Genomic DNA, 22,923 nt, shown 5'->3' with positions numbered 1-22,923 from the left:
GGACCTTTGATATTCCCAAATCTTTGGGTCTATTACCTGCCAGTAAAATGATGGGTCATTCCATTGATATTGAGTTGGCGCTGTTAAGAATCACAAGAAAGCACAAAATCAGACCTGCGCTGTATTTTATGAGATTAATATATCTATTATTATTATTATCATTGTAAAATTACTTCACTGGATTAGATGTTTTAATTGTAATTTAATGTAGTTCCACAAAGTTGGTGGTCAGGAACTGCTTGGTAGGAGTTCTACTCTTTTCTTCATGGCGATATATTTCTGTGCGGTTGTGCAGTACCTCTATCTGACGTGTGACTATTGTGAAGAACTGTAGTCATTTGTGAGTTCTCCGCACCTGGCCTGATCTCTGTGCTTCCACTGGCTGTGGGGAGGGGGGGGTTCAGCGTTGCACGCTGACCTCAGATCTGTGGGACTTTTAATCGGTTCAGTATTCAGTTAGTAACAGATAGACGTGCATTAGTGTCTGAGTGTCTAACCGATGTCATCATGCATGCTGCAGATTAGATGTTTAGCTTTTTTATCATTGGCTTAGTGATCCAGATCTGAACTTAATCACTGAATAGAAAACAAATATGCAAATTTGCTCTACTTGTTATGAGGGTTTCTTCACACTAACATTAATGTGGTGTGTGTTCTCTATCGGAGATGACCAGTGTTGAGGACAGTGGAGAAGAATGTATGTTTAGACTGGGCTAGAAATGAGCCTTTAACAGTGGGTCAGACAGGTTCCTGCAGTGGGTGTGTGTGCGCATCACATTCAGAATCAGTCACAGTCAGAGTAAGAATCAGAGTCAGAGTCAGAGTCAGACACAGAGTCAGAGTCAGAATCACTTTTCCTCAGCAGTGCTTGTCTGATACAGGAATTTGCTTTGGTCTGATGGAAACTACTGAGCAGAGTAGAGGTCACGTGTGCACTGATGTTACTGACAACTGTGGAATCAATGCACAAAGCATGGGGCAAGAACACACCACCACAATGTACAGTATTTACAGTATGCAGTAATGTACACTGTGTGTGTGTACGCGCATGACAAGGCAGCGTTTGGGCTGTATTTGCTTGGATCTCCAGCACAGATCTGTGGATCTCAGCAACACAGACATTTCTATCAGATTTGTGTCATTAGGGCTGTAGAACTGCAAAGATGTCTGGCATGTAAATGAGTTCTCTAAATATTCATTGCTTAATTATAATATTCCATTTTCTCCATTTGTGCACCCTTACACGCACGGACTGTGAACGTCCAGAAGCTTGAATGTGTTATAGATTCAATACAGACATGCTACAGTTAACAGCCTTCAATATACACACACACACACACACACACACACACACACACACACACACACACACACACACACCTTTCATGTTCCTTAAATGTAAATGTGTGTGTGTCTGTATGTTTGTGTCTGAGTCTCTGTGTGCGCGCGCGCGCGTGTGTGTGTGTGTGTGTACTGAAGGCTGTTAACTGTACAAATGTGATATGATACAATTGTTATTTGTGTAAAGCCTCGATTTCATAATTTCACCTTAATACAATACAGTGTAATATGATTACAATCAGTAAAATATTGTATTAGGATGAATATTATACCCCCAGCAAGGACATTCTGCATTTCTGTTTCAATTTATTAAAACTACCAAAACCAGTTTCATTTCAGGTTCTGCTTTAAGATAACTACTAACCAGAGCGAGAACAGGTGCTGTGTCTACACCGCATAGAAGGAAACTCTGAAATGTAGTTTCATGATCTGGATGGTTGTGTTTACGCCGGAGATTCAGAATCACTCTGCAGCCTGTAGATTTGATGCATTGTTTAGAACCCATGTGTTGTTAAGTACCACCCCTCCACATCACACCCGGCCTCTGTCTTATCATCTCATGTTGGCTGTCCAGTGTATGACGGCTGCTTTAGCTGTCATACGCTGTAACCCCCTCGGCTTGTGCCGGCGCAGGGCGGGACATGTTTGCTGGTGAGAAATCTGACTCCATTCATTATGGATGAAGGCAGCTTGGGTGTGTGATCCATTTTTAACTCACCCTGTCCTGCGGACTGGATAAAGGACACGGGGACTGCTGCATCTCTGTATTACTGGATTGCGATCCATCGTAGGATTACATATTATTCCAATAAGCAGCATCCGTTGGGCTTAGGAATTGCATGGCATTTTCGTAATTCTTCGAGATGAACTGGACCCTTCTCTAAAAATATCGGACAGATTTTGTCTCGAATCTAAACGGCCTGTTCGGTTTGCATTGAAGTGTAAATATTTTCCTCCTCATGTAACGTTAGTGTAAGTATTAACCCCTAAAGGGAAACATTTTATCCATGTATGTCAATATCTGCTGCATAGTGGTCTGCCATGCGTCTAACCGATAACCTCATGAACTTCATGAACCTTCATTACCTGCGCTTGAGGTAATGAAGGTTCATGAAGTTCATGAGGTTTCAGCCCTGCCCCTGCTCTACCCAGACCCGACCTGTGATTGGCCAGCGTGGATGCCCTTGTGCCGTGTGGAGAAGATGACGCGGGCTCTAGCGGAACGTTCACACCACCCTCCCCCCGTGGGGAGGACTCGGGCACCTTTGTGCTGTACTCGGCTAAAAAAGGCTGCATGTGTGTCACTGGCAGCCAGAGGAGACCTGTGAACGCTTGAATATAAAGGTCATGACCTCTCTATGCAGGCTGTCTGTGTTTCACCAGCATTCCTAATGACTGCTGTCTTAAGCAAGTGGCTTGTGAGTCCTTTTAAGATACACACTGTACAGATATTTCTGGTTTTATGATGCAGTGTGTACAGATATTTCTGGATTTGCGTCATGTTTTTAATTTAAGGGTCATTGTTCTTTTATTTAATAACTGGATGTTGTCATGGAATTGGAAGTTTTTTTTCCACGGCAGAGTTCCTGTAATCACTGGCCACAAATTACTCTATTTAAAGTTAAGCTCTGGAAAATGTCTCTAAATCCTTTAGTGAGGAAGATGAATTTTCCATGAATTTTCCACCTTTGCTTGCGGAGAAGTCATTTCTGCATGACCTTCAACCCACTATTCAGCTGAAGTGTTTAGGTAGCTGCGTATCTGATGTCTTTGTTAGATTGTTGTACTGTGGCTCTTGCCAATTTCTGTCAAAATGGTTGAGACGTCCCTATAGCCAGCTGCTGGAAAATCTGTCAAGGCTCATTTTAGCTTTTTCATTGTGGAAAATTTGTCCGACCTCCATCTTGATACTCATCATAAGTTAGAGATGTTTTGTAGTTTTGGTGGAGCTTTTATTTTTTTCTTAATTCTCTATTTGCTCTCTCTCACTCTCCTTTCTCTGTCTGTCTCACTTTGTCTCACACACACACACACACACACACACACACACACACACACACACACTCAAGAGTACACACATTCACACACATACTTTATGCTGGTCTAGGCCTGTGGTGAAGATGTACTCCATGTGATTGGGCTGAGATCTTGCTGAGCTGAGAGGAGTTGAAAAGGTGATAATTTGGCCTTATTCACTCTGAGGAGACTCTACATTATCCAGTGTAGTAAGTATGTGGTAGCCTACAAAACTCTGTACACAACATAAATAAAAAATCGCATTTTGCCGAAAGTATTTGTTCCCTTTCTCCCATGAGAACGGAATTTAGCCCGATGTGTGCTCTACGGATAAGATGTCCCTTGTTTTAAGATGTTTCAGACAGGCAGGTTTAGTGTGCGGTGGCTGTCTGATTCTCAGTGCTTTCCCCATCCTCGTCCATTTCCTCTGTCAGCCTATAGGGCTGTTGTTAGTGCTGTGGTACAGCTGTCTGAGGTCACCTGAGGTCACCTGAACCCGATGCTTTACCTTTGTAGGGGCAGTGGTAGCTCAGTGGTTAAGGCACTTGATTTGTAATCGGAAGGTTGCTTGTTCAAGCCCCTATGCCAAGTTCCCACGTTTGTATCGGTAATTTCAGCTATCACAGAACATTCAGCAAGAACATCTGAAGTTGGTCACGAGGTTCGCACACAGCTTATATATTGTAGCCCTCTGTGGCCAGTATTGTGATCGTGGTCACAGTATTGTGATACCAGTTAGCAAAAAGATATATTGTGCAATCTTTCCACCCAGGGAAGGTATAAAAAGGACAAAGGAAGTCTTTTCCTTCGCTGGTAGTGTATAGCTGCGATTTCAAGCATGAGTTCTTGCTGCTGCTATGCTGTAGTGCTCTCTGGTAGTGGGAGAGTGTGTGCCTTGTGTCTGGGTGTAAGTCTGTCCCATAGTGCTTTGCAGTCAGCACTTTGAGTAAGATCCTGGGACTTAGCAGACCGCTTTGGTTCTGTAAGTCCCACTGATTCCCAGCTGACTGGGGCTTCATAGGCACTGGGGTATTTCCAGGCATGCAGGTCAGTTAAGGTCTGTTGCATCCAGTTTGCATCCAATGATGATTTACAGAATTGACTAGCCAATGCCAAAAGGGCTACAAAATGCATTTTATTGCATTTTGCTCAACTTGTATCTGTCCGTGTGAAATAAATGCTACTAGATGTGAAGACTTTGACTATGAGTAGTGGCAGGTTGCCCAGGCCTGCCTCTGGCTGTTGCATGGGTGATAACCCAGCTGGGTTTGAATGACGTGTGCGTTGTGGTCTGTTAGTGTAAGAGTCGTATACAAGGGCTATGAATGAACGGATGAGCTGAAGTGGCTTCAGTCTGCTGATCTCTCTCTCTCTCTCTGTCTCTCTGTCTCTCTGTCTCTCTCTGTTCTGGTCTTGATTACAAAGAAAAGACAGATGTTGTTCTAGCTCAGTGCAGCCCAGAATGGTGAACAGAGCGTAGTGTGATGAGTGTGATCTCATCTAATGGTGAACAGAGTGAAGAGTGTGAGGTCATCTAATGGTGAACAGAGTGTAGAGTGAAGTGTTCTCATATAACTGTGAGTAGAACATAGCGTTAACAGTGTGATCTCATCTAATGGTGAAGAAAGTATAGAATGAAGAGTGATCTCATTTAATGGTGAACAGAGTGTAGAGTGAACAGTGTGATCTCATCTAATGGTGAAGAAAGTATAGAATGAAGAGTGATCTCATCTAATGGTGAACAGAGTGTAGAGTGAACATTGTGATCTCATTGACATAGCTATACACTCAACAGGCAAAATGGCTGCCACTGACCACTGGTACACGGGTACAGTGGTACACTGACCACTGGTACACGGGTACAGTGGTACACTGACCACTGGGACACGGGTACAGTGGTACACTGACCACTGGGACACGGGTACAGTGGTGTACTGGTCCACTGCAGTGCTACTACATATGAAGTTGGCCCTTCTGAGTACGGGTGCGGGGGTAGGGGGAGTTAGACTCTACCCAACATCTCTTTCTCCAGGGTAGCTGTGGAATAAGACGCCCATCCTCTTCAGTTCCACACCTGCCTCTTCACTCAGGTGTCCAGTGTCTCCGATAGTTTCATGAGGGCAGTGGTCTGGATGATGTGTACGTCCACTTAACTGTGGTTACAGAGAAACCTGCCAGGCTGAAGTTGTTTTCATATTTCTGTGTGGATTGTGGTGATGTATCATATACTTTCAAACTTCCTGCTGTCTTCATATGGTATCACACACGCACGCAGGCATGTGTGTGCCATGCTGGTAGGTAGGGGAGGATTTGGCAGTGCATTAAAGGCCTGGCCTGGCCGTGTCCTTATTATCCACATCTCACGTAGCTTCAGAACTTTCATACTGACACTATCCAGCTGGAAATGTCAACATGTGACATTTTGCTGCATTTTGTTGAAGTATGAGGTTGAGTGTTAATGGGTTTGGAGTTTAATGTTTAATAACCATACAAATATAGCATTATATCCACACACAGAGACACACACACACACACACACACACACACACACACACACACACACACACACACACACAGAGTCCTATGCTGTGTACAGACACACACACACACACACACACACACACACACAGAGTCCTATGCTGTGTACACACACACACACACACACACACACACACACACACACACACACACACACACAGAGAGTCCTATGCTGTGTACACACACACACACACACACACAGAGTCCTATGCTGTGTACACACACACACACACACACAGAGTCCTATGCTGTGTACACACACACACACACACACAGAGTCCTATGCTGTGTACACACACACACACACACACACACACACACACACACACACACACACAGAGTCCTATGCTGTGTACACACACACACACACACACACACACACACACACAGAGTCCTATGCTGTGTACACACACACACACACACACATACACACACACACACACAGAGTCCTATGCTGTGTACACACACACACACACACACACACACACACACAGAGTCCTATGCTGTGTACACACACACACACACACACACACACACAGAGTCCTATGCTGTGTACACACACACACACACACACACACACACAGAGTCCTATGCTGTGTACACACACACACACACACACACACAGAGTCCTATGCTGTGTACACACACACACACACACACACACACACACACACACAGAGTCCTATGCTGTGTACACACACACACACACACACACACACACACAGAGTCCTATGCTGTGTACACACACACACACACACACACACACACACAGAGAGTCCTATGCTGTGTACACACACACACACACACAGAGAGTCCTATGCTGTGTACACACACACACACACACACACACACACACAGAGTCCTATGCTGTGTACACACACACACACACACACACACACACACACAGAGTCCTATGCTGTGTACACACACACACACACACACACACACACACACACACACACAGAGTCCTATGCTGTGTAACACACACACACACACACACACACACACACATCTTTTGTATCCATCTTTTCCCTCTACTGCCCTGTGCTGGAGCAGATTGTCTCGTATTATAATCCTCATAAGATTATCTGACACACTGGTGCTGCCGCATCTCTCCCACGCCCGGGAGCCCTGACTGGCACGCACTCTCATTTTCTCACTCTCTATTTCACGCACTTCTCACACACGTCTATATTTCTCACTTTCTTCCTTAATTCAGTTCAATTAAAAACAACTTTATTGCCAGTGAATAGAAAAGTGGTGTTTTAAAGTTAAACTCTTTCACCTTCTGCGGTCTTATCTGTCTTACTCTGTCTTTCATTCTCGTTTACTCTCTCTCTCTCTCTCTGTTCATGTCTTCCGCTCTTTTCTCTACCTCTTTCCCTTTGTCTGTTTCTCTCACTTCAGGCAAATTCCAGAGTTGCACTTCCCATGCGGCAATCTTACCCCCGTTCTTCACTCTGTCCTTCCGACGTCATTTTTTCCTTTACTCAGAGAGAGAGAGAGAGAGAGAGAGAGAGAGAGAGAGAGAGAGAGAGAGAGAGAGAGAGAGAGAGAGAGAGAGAGAGATGTCAAGTATATACCGAGGCTATAGCTCAGACTAGTTTACAGAATGTTTTGGCGTGTGTGGGTTTTTCCTGGGATTTTGGAAGCGGAATGCCGTTTTGCAGGGCTGTCAGTGGGCTTCCAGTGCGGCTGTTATTCCTGGACTGAGCGGGAGGTCCTCCCCGGCACCAGCACATGTGAACTGTTTGTTCTTTTTGGACTTTCTCAAAGCTCGCATGCTTGGGAGGAAATGAAAGCCCTGAATTATTTGTGTCTGATTCCTTTTCTTGGTGTTTAATTGGACTGTTATGTGTCTTTAGTTTAATCGTGTGACGGGAAGAGAGAAGGAAGAGCATGGAATGTGTACAGTGAGTTCAGCATCTAGTGAGACGTGAAATCACTTGTGTGAGTGGTGGGCTTAATGCCGTCTTGTTTTGTTGTCTGTAGGAGAAAATTGTTGCCATGTTGGTGTGTCAGCCTGCGAAATATGTTTGTGTTCTAGATGGTCAATGAACTTCTTTCAGTTTTGTGTTTTTTACGTGGAAATAAATCACTGAAATAAAAAAAAAAAGTGCGGGTTTTCATGTTGGGCCTTGAGTCCAGTCGGGTCTGTGATTCAGCCAATGGAAGCGGTGGACTGACGCCTGATCGGCCCACATCCGGGTCGGCACCACGGCCGCTCCAGGCCAGGCTTCAGGTGTAGTGTGAGTCTGGGAAGCCTGAACGTGTCAGCGGACACTGCAGGCTGGTGATCAGTGTTGAGAGACAGTGTCAAAGCCTGCCTGCAGCATGTGTTGGAAACAGACTTCAGATCAGTACATGCTGCAGACAGCACGTAAGGACCAGTGCCGTAATCGACCTGTAGGTGGCAGCAGAGCCCACTCTTCACACTGCAGCGACACTAGTAGAATGTTGCACTTCTTTGATATTGAACCGTTTGGTCTGTCAGTGATCTATGGTCTGTGTTGCTCTGTCTCTTTCTCTCATTTATCCCTCTCTCCCTCACTCTCCTGTTCTGTTTAAATTACTCAAATAATAAAATCACACTCCGTTCTTTTGTACAGATCGTTGCCAAATGCTCATATCTTTGTGTGTGAGGGTGTTCAAAAGTTCGCCTGTGTCTGCATCATCATGTCATTTAAATGTGAATTTAAAAAAAAAAAATCGATTTCCTCTAGAAAAGATTTCTGTGTCTGAGTACTTGTTTGACTGTAACAACATAACAAGATGTGTGATGTATAAAGAGTTGTAAGATGTGTCACCTCTGTGAGCCAGTATATGGGTCTCAGAGAGAGAGAGAGAGAGAGAGAGAGAGAGAGAAAGAGAGATAGATGGATTCCCCATTCCAGCAACCCTCTAACCTCAGCACTCCTGGGATTATGTCCAGATCTGAAATTAAATCCAGATTCGCATCAAAACAACAAACCCAAAGCTCCAGACCTCATCCTCTGGGAGCATGAAGGAGGCACGGGCCGACGTGTCCTACGTGGAGCGTATGAGAGGAACATTACTGAGGAGAAGAAGCATGAGACCTCTGTGATGACGGTGTAGCACATCATGACGGGGGTGTATTCCCAGGTGAAACATCTCCTGGTAGATGTATTACATTTGCCTTAATGTTCCTGGCCAAGAAATTTGGCTTCACGAAACAAAGAACTTCTCGTTCCAATCAACACTCAGAAGCTGCTAGTTCATTTCTACAAATAGTCGCTTTTTGTACTTCTTAAACCCTGAAAGCTGGAAAACAAGGAAAGCAGATCAGAACCTTTAACGGAACCATGCATATCTGGAACCAGCATAAAGTGATCAGTGCTTTACACCCTGGGATCTGAATATGGCTCCCCTGTGTCTACTGAATGTATCCCTGCTCCTGGTCATCTGTCAAATTCATGGGTTCATGAACATTTGTTCTTATGTAATAGACTGGTTTCCTCACTCGGTCTGTTTACTTCATTGAAGTAAATAATAATAATAATAATAATAATAATAATAATGATAACAATAACAATAATAATAATAATAATAATAATAATAGTTTGCCTTGTTTATATATAAAGGGTTAATGTAATCAGATATTCTCTTTAAAGTCACCAGTTATGTTTTCATAGCAATATCTCTCCTCAAGACATTGTCAGTGTTTAACCTGAGTCTAAAGCCAGCTAAATCAGGACAGTGTTTAACCTGAGTCTAAAGCCAGGCTAAATAAGGACAGTGTTTAACCTGAGTCTAAAGCCAGCTAAATCAGGACAGTGTTTAACCTGAGTCTAAAGCCAGGCTAAATAAGGACAGTGTTTAACCTGAGTCTAAAGCCAGCTAAATAAGAACAATGTTTAACCTGAGTCTAAAGCCAGCTAAATAAGGACAGTGTTTAACCTGAGTCTAAAGCCAGCTAAATAAGGACAGTGTTTAACCTGAGTCTAAAGCCAGCTAAATAAGGACAGTGTTTAACCAGAGTCTAAAGCCAGCTAAATAAGGACAGTGTTTAACCAGAGTCTAAAGCCAGCTAAATAAGGACAGTGTTTAACCAGAGTCTAAAGCCAGCTAAATAAGGACAGTGTTTAACCTGAGTCTAAAGCCAGCTAAATAAGGACAGTGTTTAACCAGAGTCTAAAGCCAGCTAAATAAGGACAGTGTTTAACCAGAGTCTAAAGCCAGCTAAATAAGGACAGTGTTTAACCAGAGTCTAAAGCCAGCTAAATAAGGACAGTGTTTAACCAGAGTCTAAAGCCAGCTAAATAAGGACAGTGTTTAACCAGAGTCTAAAGCCAGCTAAATAAGGACAGTGTTTAACCAGAGTCTAAAGCCAGCTAAATAAGGACAGTGTTTAACCAGAGTCTAAAGCCAGCTAAATAAGGACAGTGTTTAACCAGAGTCTAAAGCCAGCTAAATAAGGACAGTGTTTAACCAGAGTCTAAAGCCAGCTAAATAAGGACAGTGTTTAACCTGAGTCTAAAGCCAGCTAAATAAGGACAGTGTTTAACCTGAATCTAAAGCCAGGCTAAATAAGGACAGTGTTTAACCTGAATCTAAAGCCAGGCTAAATAAGGACAGTGTTTAACCTGAATCTAAAGCCAGGCTAAATAAGAACAGTGTTTAACCTGAATCTAAAGCCAGGCTAAATAAGAACAGTGTTTAACCTGAGTCTAAAGCCAGGCTAAATAAGAAGTGTTTAACCTGAGTCTAAAGCCAGGCTAAATAAGAACAGTGTTTAACCTGAGTCTAAAGGACATTTTGAGTTTCTATGTAAAATCTAGTGTCTGGACTCTTCTTATATATTCTGATAACTGGTTCCATGTGAAAGCTGCAGAACAGCTGAGGTCTGCCTCTCTGTGCCATCCATGGTTTAGTCAAGAAATCTTGTTTCATATGGTGATGAAATGCAGATTTAGTATCTGATTTGATGTGACTGCTGAAACAGAGTCCAGAACCTATTAGTACTCCAAGGGTACAAGCTAGCTCTATAGATTTGATGGTTTTCGAGCACAGTCCGTGCATCTCATCGCTGTTGCCAAATATAATCATGTTTTATCTTTATTCAACTGCAGTAAGTTATGGCAAATGATCAAGGCATTTCCAAAGCGAGTGGAGGTGACTGTAGTTGTCTGAGGAGAGGGCTAAGTGAATCTGTGTATGGTCTATATAGCCTTGGCCCATAATATTGTGATTTTGCCAAGAGGAAGCATGTATAAGTTAAATAAGCAAGGCCTAAGCATCGAACCTTGGGGGACACCACAATTCACTGGCACTCTTTCAGAAACATTATTTACTGTTTCGACAAAGTAATCCCTGCCGTTCATGTATGAACTGAGCCATAAGAAGAAAGTTTTAGTCTTTGTTATCAAAGATATAAAAGTTGTTTAGTTGCCCTCAGTCCAAGAAAACGAACAGAAAACATTTGCTGTAGGTGCATGAAGCAAATGGTAGAATGTCCACAAAAATAAAGAATGTAGCACTTCCAGAAAAGGATCAGGAGACTCCAGCAGAGGTTTTGATCAGTTTTATTCCATTAGGTTCGATGTCAAGATTATGGGAAGATCTAACTTGGTGACCTGTGTGTTTTGCTTCAAATGCTGTTTGCTCGGGTTTTACATACAGCGGGTTGGACACATTTACAGCATCTGACACGATGCTGACGTCATCAGTGTAGCAGCAGGGACCCGAAGAACATCAGTGTGGTCGACTACCTGAGAATGGGGTGCCTTCTTCCAGTGCAGCAGATGATGGTGGGTGGAGGTGGAGGGGATGAGGTTGGAGGGGAGGGTCTGAGGGGTGGAGGTGGAGGTGAGGCAGTAAATGAGGGTGGAGGGGAGGGTCTGAGAGGTGGAGGGGGAGGTGAGGCAGTAAATGAGGGTGGGGGGGAGGGTCTGAGAGGTGGAGGGGGAAATAAGGCAGTAGGAGGAACCGGTTTGATTGAACTGTTCCTGGATGGTTCCGGTTGGGTGAGGTGGAAGTGGAGATGGAAAACAGTGTGTAGTCCTCACGGGGTTGTGGTGGCTCTGGAAGCCGATCAGCTCGGTCATCGTCGTGGCTCTCCTCCAAGACGTCCACGGTGGGGGGTGGCAGCTCTGAAACAATAAACTCCGCTGATACGGGAAAGTCCTTGGCTGTTTGTGCCAATGCGTCTCTCTTGCACACCGGTGTAATCAGCTCAGATTCTCCCTCAAATCACGTGCGACCCTTAATGTGCGGCTTTCATAACCTGTGAGGGTTTGATGAAAACTGTTTAATCACTATTTAATAGTAAATAGTACATTTAATTTAAAGCGAATTGCCAGTGCAGCTGAAGCATGTTCAGCACAGCAAATGAATGTTAGTCTCTCTCTCACACACATGCGCGCGCACACACACACACACACACACACACACACACACACACACACACACACACACACACACACACACAGCCTATCCCAGAGTAATCCAGTCTGAAATAGTGTGTCAGTGCCCTGCTGAAATATTAATATGCACAGTATATGACAGATGCGTGTTCTGTGTGTGTGTGTGCGCGCATGTGTGTGTGTATGGGTGGGTGTGGGTGTGTGTCTTCCGATTGTACCTGACTTGGATAGTGCTTCCATGCTGTCAGATATAGGTCAGGGAGCATTAGAGAGCATTAGCATAAGGAAATTGCATGAGAGATGGAGGGATGTAGAGAGAGAGAGAGAGAGAGAGAGAGAGATCAGCTGATTCCTCTACTCCCCTGCTCTGAGTGCTCTCTCTCTCTCTCTCTCTCTCTCTCTCTCTCTCAACCCTCACGCTCTCATCCCGAGCTCTTTCATCTGCAAGGCAGGCTGGCTTCCTGGACCCCGGACCGTAACTGACGCTAATACTGTTACGCTCCGCTCTGTCTCTCTGCTCACGCGTGCCTCGTTCGGGGAGGTGTGCTGTGTCTCCGGTTCTGTTCCAGCCGTCTGGAGACACTCTGGGAATCTGTCTTATATGCTTGCTGTGCGTGTCTGGAAGAGAAAGGTGCACCGTCATCGGTGGAAACCCCCAGCGGTACAGATCCCAACAGCCCCGGCTGGCTGGTGGGGTGAGGCAGTCCAGGAGGGGAAGACGCACTCCTGCAGAAGGACCTCTGAGAGGACAATGTTCTGGGAGCTGGGTCACCAGCGCTCTGAGATTGGTGCAGCCCTAAAGAAACTCCACCAGAGAGCAGGACCTGAAGAGTGAGCTCTAAGAGTGGTGTATTGAGAGTGTGTGTGTGTGTGTGTGTGTGTGTGTGTGTGTGTGTGCACAATGGGCTGCACAGTGAGTGTGGTCCTATGGGAGACCTGGCGGATTTTGTCACACCAGAACTGTGGCTATGACTGTAGGCCTGAGCTGACAACAGCGGAGACAGCAGAAGACGTACACACAGAAAGTGGCAGAGAATCGCTGTCATCACCGCCACCACCAGTACTGGTAATGTGTGTGTTTATATATATATTTGTGTGTGTGTGTGTGTGTTGGTATTTGCTCGTGGATGCTTTTGTAGTGTATTGCGCATTCCGTCTAAAGAGGACGAGATGTTAAAAATCTGTGCTGATGTTAGTCCCGTTTCCGTAGTTACTCAGCATCCTGAGTCAGTAGTGGCAGCCTGCTGAGCCCACACTTTCCCTGGTGTCTGCAGTGGGTCTGAGTGTCTGAACCACATGTGCCAAATGGGCAAAAAGTGTATGGACAGGAGGTCAATATGTCTTTTACTGACCGCCTGTAAGTGTTTGTGTGTGTGTGTTTGTGCGTGTGTGTGTGTGTGTGTGTGTGTGTGTGCGCCTCTAAATAATGCAGGACTAGCTAACCATGCCGTGTTCCTTTTTCTCCACAGTGAGACTGACATGAGATGGAGAAAGTGGACAGAGTAAGAGAGAGAGAGAATGATAGATGAAGATAGAGATGAAGGGAGACGGAGGGAGACGGAGAAAGAGAGAGAGAATGCAGAAGACAGTGTAATGTCAAAAGCAGATCAGCAACAGGTCCCTGTTCCCAGTATTACCTCAACCATCTCTGCAGAAGCGATCAGTTCCCTTATGTGGGAAGTGCTGAGCTCTCACCAGTTATCTGTACTAACTTTATCTAACAGGTGCATTTTAAAGGTTGGCAGTTACTGTCTGTGGGCACGCACACCATTTCACCACCTCCCATTGGTCAGCTTTTGACCAATCAGCACCCCTGATGATGCCTCCAAACCATGCACTAGTGTCACTGCTGGGTGCAAGGTACTGGGTTTGTCCGCCCATGTACAGACACTGACCATGGCTGGAGTGTAGCTAAAACAACAGCGCTAGAGTCACAGACTGTACACTTATAAGGTGGTACTATTTATTAAATGGTTCTAATAAAGAGAACGGCACGCGTATACGCGTATTCCTTTCCTAGGATCAGTTTTGTAAAGCAAAGCACCATGTTTGGAACGTCGAGCTGCTCTGGTTCTGCTCGCCCTCCTGCCATAATTCCGAGAGAGTTCTACGTCATACAGTAACTTCGCTCTCCACCCTCACGCCGTTTTCCAGACCGGTCGTGTTTGGGGGGTGGGAAACAGCTGCTCTCACTGCCTGCAACATCCCAAAGCTCCGGGGAGCGGGCGGGTTCAGGCCCGGCCACGAAGCGCCTGACGCGGTCTGGGCGTGTGGGACGAGGAGGTGGACGTGGGTGGTTTTCGCCGGAGGCTGCGGACCGCGCCCTGGCCCTCTGCCAAGGAGCCTCTTCTACCCTTACCTCAAGCTGCGCGATGACACAGGCTAGCGGCGTCAGCGGAGGGGGACGGGACCGGGTCGCACGCCTGTTCGCATGCGTTGGGTGTGTGGACGTCTGGTCTTTTGGGTGTGAACACTCGTGGGGCTCGCGCGCAACTGCATGCCTCCGAGTAACTAGCTGCGAGAAGCTAGCTGAGAAGAGTTAGCTTGGGGTAACTAGCTCGGAGTAACGCTTCTGAGCAGGGCTTCTGGGTGCCTTATTTTAGGCTGCAGTCTCATACGTGACCAGATAGTGAAGTCTTCACTCACTGGTCTCATATTTAGTGAAAGTGTGTAGTGAACTGGCAACTCTCGGCTGCATACACGTTATTCATATATATCGTCTGTGCTGGCAACCCACCGGTTATCACTGGGGACTGGATACATGGGCATATATGAGACTAGAAATGACTATAAAATGTATATTTATAAAATAATAAACACCGCCCAGTTAGGAAGCAAAGTTCACTGGTTTTTATGGTGCTCTAGAGCACTTTTTGACAGTGGGACACCCTACAGAATGGATGAGTGCTCACTACCTACTGTACTAGGAGGCCTGTTGAGACATACCCAGGAACTTAAGGTTGACCTTTGACCTCTTTAGTGTTGACTGCTCCTGTCTCCTCTAGCTGGAGTGTGACGGGAGCGTTCGTGAACGAAGGGGCTATTCGTCAAGTGATTTTTTTAGGGACATGCCACAAACTAAACCGTCGTAGATAAGGAGTGTGTGTGTGTGTGTGTGTGTGTGTGTGTGTGTGTGTGTCAGCTGGCTGTGTAAAGGAAACGGAAAAGGAAATGACTTGTCTATAATGTTTTGATAATATTTTTTTAGATTCCAAAAATAAAAGAAAGCTCTAAGAAAACTAGTTAAAAGTGCTAAGGTGTCTGGGTAAAAGTGCTAAGGTGTCTGGGTAAAAGTGCTAAGGTGTCTGGGTAAAAGTGCTAAGGTGTCTGGGTAAAAGTGCTAAGGTGTCTGGGTAAAAGGCAGACGGACACTTGGGTTTGAAAACAAAGACTGACTTTCCCAGCATGCAGCGATATTGTGCACAGGTGGGCTGTAGAGATGGGACATTCCATTATTTTCCCTCTCTCTCTCTCTCTCTCTCTCTCTCTCTCTCCCTGTCTCTCTCTCGGTCTCTCTTTCTCTCTCTCGCTCTCTCTCCCTCTCTCTCCCTCCCTCTTTCTCTGTCTCTCTCTCTCTCTCTCCCTCTCTCTCCCTCCCTGTCTCTGTCACCAATCCCTCCCTTTTTCCCTTTCACTCTCCCTCCATCTCCCTCTCTCTCTCTCTCACTCTCTTTCTCTCTCTCTCTCACTCTCTTTCTCCCTCTCTCCCTCTCTTTCTCTCTCTCTCACTCTCTCTCAGTGCCCTCATCGTCCTCCATGTCACGTGACCGACATTGTCAGGTACTTATCCACCATGTTGGACAGAATATTCAAAGTGACATGTTCCTTCATTAGTAAAGATGCCTGTTGTATTCAAATACGTATGAGTAATGCAGTTTATATATTATGCTAATCAACAACAGCGCAATACACACACACACACACACACACACACACTCCCTCGCACTAGAACAGCTGTGTGAAAGAGATTGCTTGGGTAGGGGTGAGAGGGAGGGGCTGCCGTTGAAGTCACGGCAACAGGCTATCCACGGCAACAGGCTCTGACCACTCCACATGCTGAACGTCTGAGACCACCAGCGCAAGCTCGGGAGAAAGAGAGCGTGACTTAGCAAGGAAGCCAGCAGTCCTCCCGAAAGGGACGGCTCACCTTCTCAGGACCCTGCAGCAGGACGGGACATGCTGGGGCGGAGCTCCACAGCTCACTCTCCCTTACACACGCGCGCGGAGCGTACCATGCAGTCCGGAGGGGGATGGGCCCCCCGTACGGAGGTGCTGGGTGAGCTGCCCCAGCAGGGCAGGAGTCTAGGGGAAATGGAGGTGGGAGGAGAGTCAGGCCCACCAGCTGGGGTAAGTGAACCCTCTGGGGTCTGGAACTGGTACTCACCAGGCCAGCACAGTAATGTGACTTGTGTTTGTGGTACTTCAGACTACCTTAAATTGTCTTACATTAACATAAGATTATCCAAAATCCTAGCTCTCTATTTAAGTGTGTGTGTGTAGGTGCAAACTTTATAATGCATTCCTTCTTATTGTAGCAACCTCCCTTTAGCATGAGGATGGACAAGTTTCATTAGATACTTGTGTTGGTTTCCTCCTTATGAAAGTCAGCTAGTTCTAGAGGTCGAGAGAGAGAGAGAGAGAGAGAGAGAGAGAGAGCTGTTTATTGGTTTGATGTTTAATGAAGAATTGATGTTTGATTTTCAACGAGAATTTTTTAAAACTGAATTTAACAGTATCGGTATCTTCTAAATGCAGTAATTGTATGTGAGCTCACTGCACTGCAGAGGCTCAGTCCACTGGGGTCCTCTGGGGTCGTTCGGTTTTAGGAGTCATGTCTGAGGAGTGAGGGAAGTTCTCTCTTAGAGATACACTGATGGAATCTAGACTGAGAGCCAAACGCAGACCAATGGGTGGACAGTGCGAGGTACTCACAGATTGCTATGGGGGCCTTTTAGGGCGAAATTAGTGAAAAACGTGCACACACGCACACTACTTGCACATGCATATCAAACACTCACATAAATAGCCTTCTACTTTCATTTGCATATGATAACTTGCACATGCATTCAGTGCTAAGTAAACAGTTTCACTATGCTTGTGTATATGCGTTTGTAAAAAAACATTTTTCAGTGCGCCCAGTCATTTCATAGTAAGAGGAAGGCAGATATTTAACATATATGCAGCATGCTCGTGAAAATGAGGTGTAGAGTGATGTGTGTGTGTGTGTGTGTGTGTGTGTGAGGTGTGGGTGTGCATATGTGTGTGTGTAATTCTCACTTTGCATATTTTTGTATGTTCACTTTCTTTTCGCTCTAAACGGCCCCTCACACATCGCTTCTAAATCTCCTTCTCCAGACGCACCGTGCAAATACAACACTAGACCTCAGATGTCCTTCCTTTAAGGGTATTGGGAACTAGACCAAGACAGGCAGTGCACACACATGTTCTCTTGCACATACAAACACACACACTCAAGGTACTCGACCAGTAATCAGAAGGTTGCTGGTTCATGTCTGAGTACTGCCAGGCTGCCACTGTCGGGCCACTGAGCAAGACCCTTAACCCGTAAACGTACATGCTGTGACACATGGGTACACTGGTGAAATAACCACTACAGTCTCAGCAATGAATTTTAAAATGCCAAATGAATTTTGTGTTGCATTTTCTGTGTTTGCTCACTTGTAAACTCACTACAGAGGGCGGAGACACACGGGCCCATCCAATACTGTGTGTGTGTGTGTGTGTGTGTGTGTGAGACTGTCAGGATCTTCCTCTCCCAAGAGCCTGTTTTGAATACAGGCAGCATCAGCTCAGTCCTCAGACGGAGGAACCCGTAGAGTTCCGTGACTCAGGGCTGCGTGTGGTTCTGAGGTCACAATGGGTCCTGTCATAGACAGGCTTCTATTGGACAGCAGTGCCTGCTGTTGCTGGATGTAGCCAATAACAGAGCCCATCAGAAAGCTTATGTGCATACTGTGCCTGGTACAATGAAACAATGCTCATTCATGTACATCTCTCATTCTCTAGCTCTCTTACACACTCACATACGCACGCGCTCAGTTCCAGTTTCCCATTATCTCCATGGTGACATATTAATTAGGTTATTTTCCCATACAGACACGGTCCCTACTGCGCGTGGGAAGTGATTGTCGTTCCGTTCTCCTTTTCCGGTGTGTGTAATGCCGCGCGTTTGTGCGGTTCTTCTAGGTGAAGCCGAAGGTGGTGGAGCCACTGGACTACGAGAGCGTGCTGGTGCAGAGGAAGACACAGATCCTGAGCGATGTCCTGCGTGACATGCTCCAGTTCCCCGTCGACGACTTTCAGGTGCACACCATCACACGTTCACTCCGTCGCCCCATCCCCCTCTCCATCCCTCCATCTGTCTCTCCGTCTATAATCCCTCCCACTCATCCAACCATGCGTCTGACTTGTTCATCTCTACCCGGGCTGGTGTTTCTAAACTTGAAATGCTCAGATCAATCTTTGGCCCAGTCGAGTGCAGTTCACTCGTTTATGTGCTACAGATCTGTCCCCACGACTCCTCTGGGCAGATGTTTTGGGCATCTTCAGATGTTTTGAACACAGGACATCATGTAACCTATTAGCACAGCTGATGAAACACTGACCTCTGCTAGTCTCTGTGGGATTTTGGCTCTGTCTCACAGAAGCAGACGTCATGCCCCGGCTGTGGGGACCATGCTTTGTGTACATAGAGGGGCCAGTGTTTCCACCAGAACCTTCAAACAACGTTATAATAACATTCCGTTAGGAGAGTTTATCAGCAGCTCCGCTGAGTGTAGCAGCTGAAAGAATATATATATTTCAAATTTTCTTCTAGTTTTGTGTGTGTGTGTGTTGGAGAGGGAGAGGGGGGTGGAGAGAGAGGGAGAGAGGGAGAGAGAGAGAGAGAGAGAGAGAGGGAGAGGGGGAGAGGGAGAATTGGGCTCGGGTAAAGTGAGAGCTCAGAGCAACCCGCTGGTCTGCTGTTGTCATGGCTTCCTCTTTAGGTGAACCATCGTGTTCTCCAGGGCCACGGTAGGGTGTGTGTTATGCGCTGTTACACACTGCTGCTGCCAGGCGCCTTCGCCGCGCTTTGCCGTGAGCCAATGTCTGATTCATTCCAGTTATACTCCGCATGGATAACTCTCGAGCTGGGCAGAGATGGAACTTCGTCATCAGCACATGAATTGGTTGGTCTCACGCAAATGAGAGTGTGAGAGAGACTCTCACACACACAAACGGATCAACAAGTTAACACACCACCTCCCCCAACAGGGCAGTGGAGAATCTCGTCAGGGTGTTGGTACAGGTCACTGATCATTTCCAGAATGTTTGTAAAGTGTTAGTAACCACAATCACCTACCCACCCACACACACACACATACACACACAAACACACATAAACCCCCCTGGCTTGCTTCCTGGTGGACTAAATCTGTAGTTGTATGTGAGTTTCTCTGTGTACATGAGTGTGTGTGTGTGTGTGTGTGTGTGTGTGTGTGTGTGTGTGTGTGTGTGTGTGTGTGCGCGTGTACAAGTGCATACAGATTTACATTAATTTGATATAAAATGCTTTGTTATGCTGTGACATCACATTTATCATAACAGTGATGATAGTTAGAAGGTTCATCAGAACAACCAGTTACACTCCAGCTTTACATTTACAGCATTTAGCTGACACTTTTATCCAGTGCGACTTAAAATTATGACTGAGTACAACTTGAGCAATTGAGGGTCTCGCTCAGGGTCCCAACAGTGGGAACGTGGCTGTGGTGGGACTTGAACCAGCAACTTTCAGATATACTCCAGTTGTACTCCAGCTATAGTCCAGATGAACCCAGTATTGTTCTTTTAGCAACTTTGAGAATGTGTGTTTGCAGATGGCGACTGTTCCACGGCAGGGACGTACACTGCAGCCCACGGTCCCCAGGGGAGCAGAGCAGAGCGCCTCTAGCCTGTTCGCCCGGGAGGTGAGAAAGCACCTGGAGCTGAGAGCAACCTCTGTGGTTCTGGTGTCACCGTGTTTCTGTGTTTCTGTGTGTGTGTGTGTGTGTGTGTGTGTGTGTGTGTGTGTGTGTGTGTGTGTGAGCCCTAAATCACGCAGTGTAACAGAAGATGTGTGTAGTAGTCCTTGCTGTTGTCACAGCAAAGCAGAAAATATTTCCTCACACTGATGCACCGAAGACACCAGCAGAAACAGCCACAAGTGTGCTGGCCCATTGCCAGGCGTGCTCACATTCCCCCGCCCCTTCCTGTGTGCACCCTTGGACATATGGTTCTTATTAAATGGCCATAAGCACATAACTGATTGTCATTACTGGTCTGGAGAGCAGAGCTTACAGGAAACACTGTGTTTTATGTTTATGTGGAGGGGATGTCACACTGTGGGATTAGTGCAGTTGTAAAGGATATCAGTGTTGGCATCACATCTGTGATTTACAGTAAAGGATATCAGTGTTAGCGTCACATCTGTGATTTACAGTAAAGGATATCAGTGTTAGTCTCACATCTGTGATTTAAACTAAAGGATATCAGTGTTAGCGTCACACCTGTGATTTAAACTAAAGGATATCAGTGTTGGCGTCACACCTGTGATTTAAACTAAAGGATATCAGTGTTAGCGTCAGATCTGTGATTTAAACTAAAGGATATCAGTGTTGGCGTCAGATCTGTGATTTAAACTAAAGGATATCAGTGTTGGCGTCACACCTGTGATTTAAACTAAAGGATATCAGTGTTAGCGTCACACCTGTGATTTAAACTAAAGGATATCAGTGTTAGCGTCACACCTGTGATTTAAACTAAAGGATATCAGTGCTGGCGTCACACCTGTGATTTAAACTAAAGGATATCAGTGTTGGCGTCACACCTGTGATTTAAACTAAAGGATATCAGTGTTGGCGTCACACCTGTGATTTAAACTAAAGGATATCAGTGTTAGCGTCAGATCTGTGATTTAAACTAAAGGATATCAGTGTTAGCGTCAGATCTGTGATTTAAACTAAAGGATATCAGTGTTAGCGTCAGATCTGTGATTTAAACTAAAGGATATCAGTGTTAGCGTCACACCTGTGATTTAAACTAAAGGATATCAGTGTTAGCGTCACACCTGTGATTTAAACTAAAGGATATCAGTGTTAGCGTCACACCTGTGATTTACAGTAAAGGATATCAGTGTTAGCGTCACACCTGTGATTTACAGTAAAGGATATCAGTGTTAGCGTCACACCTGTGATTTACAGTAAAGGATATCAGTGTTAGTGTCACACCTGTGTGTTTGAAGAGAAAGAAAGCAGGCACGTAGTCCCCACCTCATCCTGTTAGGAAGGGCAGAGATCTGAACGATCGTCTGTCAGTAGAGCCCAAGCGATTGTGTTCACCTCGGCAGAGAGCCTTCAGCACCTCAGACGCTACAGCAGTGGGTAGAGGAGGGATGCCAGACGAGGAGAAACCCACATGCATTTCATAAAAACCCACATGCATTTCATAAAAGCAAATCAGGAGAGCTCAGAAAAACATTTTCAGATGTTAAGAAACTAAGATTATAGCTGGTTGTGTATTAATCCATGTCTGACTCTCTCTCTCTCTCTCTCTCTCTGTGTGGGTGTTTGTGTCTGTGTGTGAGTGTGTGTGTGTGTGTGTATGTGTGTGTGTGTGTGTGTGTACTGTAGAATCTTTATGATGAACTTCTATATATATATAAATGCTGTATGTATTTTGATTGGTGTTGTTTTCCCACAGTGCATTAAAACCTACAGCTCAGATTGGCATGTGATTACCTACAAGTATGATGACTACTCTGGAAACTTCCATCAGCTGCCTAAGTATGAGCTCTGAAAGCCTGACACCCACACACACATGTACACCCACACACACACGTACACCCACACACACACGTACACCCACACACACACACGTACACCCACACACACACACGTACACCCACACACACACACGTACACCCACACACGTACAACCCGACCCCCCACACACACACGCACACAGAGTTAAGAAATACAGTCCTACAGTGCAGAAGTCTCTTGTCTTTCAGCCAGTGTGCATTTATTGTGAATGTGCGCATCCACTTTTTGTGTCTGTCTGTGTGTGTGTAAAACCCAGAACATGTTCCACTCTTAGAGCTAGTCCACCAATGGACAGACAGCAGGACAGAGCTAGTCCACCAATGGACAGACAGCAGGACAGAGCTAGTCCACCAATAGACAGACAGGATAAAACCCCAGCATAGTCCTCCATGTCCCCTCTAGCTCTGGCACATCCAGTGTGTATATAACCGTGATTTTTGTGGTTGTCATCCTGCAGTATAGCGCCCCGGCCGGAGAAGCTGCCCGCTCACGTGTTTGAGGTGGACGAGGATGCAGACAAAGACGAGGTACTCTACCCTGACCACTGTGACCCACTGCAGAGACCCAGCCGTGCTCAGTCATATGACGGGGTGTGACAGAGCTGCAGGACCGAAGCCAGTCCAGCCCTGCAGGCCGTCCTGACGCCGTCCTCTGACTGAAGACATCCTGATTTGCTCACATCCCGATGCAAAAGCAGATCAAGACTTCCTGTTACGAGTGCCAGTCCCATCACTTAGTTAGACGGAGGGACTCGTTCAGCAGAGGGACAGTACAGCTGGCCA

At 45.9% G+C, this 22,923-nt stretch overlaps 1 protein-coding gene across 6 annotated transcripts in view; it reads left to right on the top strand.

Moving 5' to 3' along the window:
* dock9b (dedicator of cytokinesis 9b) overlaps positions 1-22,923 on the top strand; it is a 58,442-nt gene that overhangs the window by 993 nt on the left and 34,526 nt on the right. For 4 of the 6 annotated variants that reach the window (XM_035520668.1, XM_035520594.1, XM_035520709.1 and 1 more), the window contains exons 1-5: positions 16,347-16,625; positions 18,486-18,602; positions 20,159-20,248; positions 22,020-22,102; positions 22,599-22,668. In XM_035520668.1, the coding sequence (XP_035376561.1) occupies positions 16,455-16,625; positions 18,486-18,602; positions 20,159-20,248; positions 22,020-22,102; positions 22,599-22,668 (531 nt within the window). In that variant the 5' untranslated portion in view covers positions 16,347-16,454. Of the gene's footprint in view, positions 1-13,179; positions 13,345-16,346; positions 16,626-18,485; positions 18,603-20,158; positions 20,249-22,019; positions 22,103-22,598; positions 22,669-22,923 lie in introns of those variants that run through there. The other 2 variants (XM_035520624.1, XM_035520658.1) reach the window with 2 other exon arrangements.

The sequence above is a fragment of the Electrophorus electricus genome, chromosome 1 (genome assembly GCF_013358815.1).
Source record: "Electrophorus electricus isolate fEleEle1 chromosome 1, fEleEle1.pri, whole genome shotgun sequence".
Classification (NCBI taxonomy): domain Eukaryota; kingdom Metazoa; phylum Chordata; class Actinopteri; order Gymnotiformes; family Gymnotidae; genus Electrophorus; species Electrophorus electricus.
This window is presented reverse-complemented; position numbering and strand designations above follow the sequence as displayed.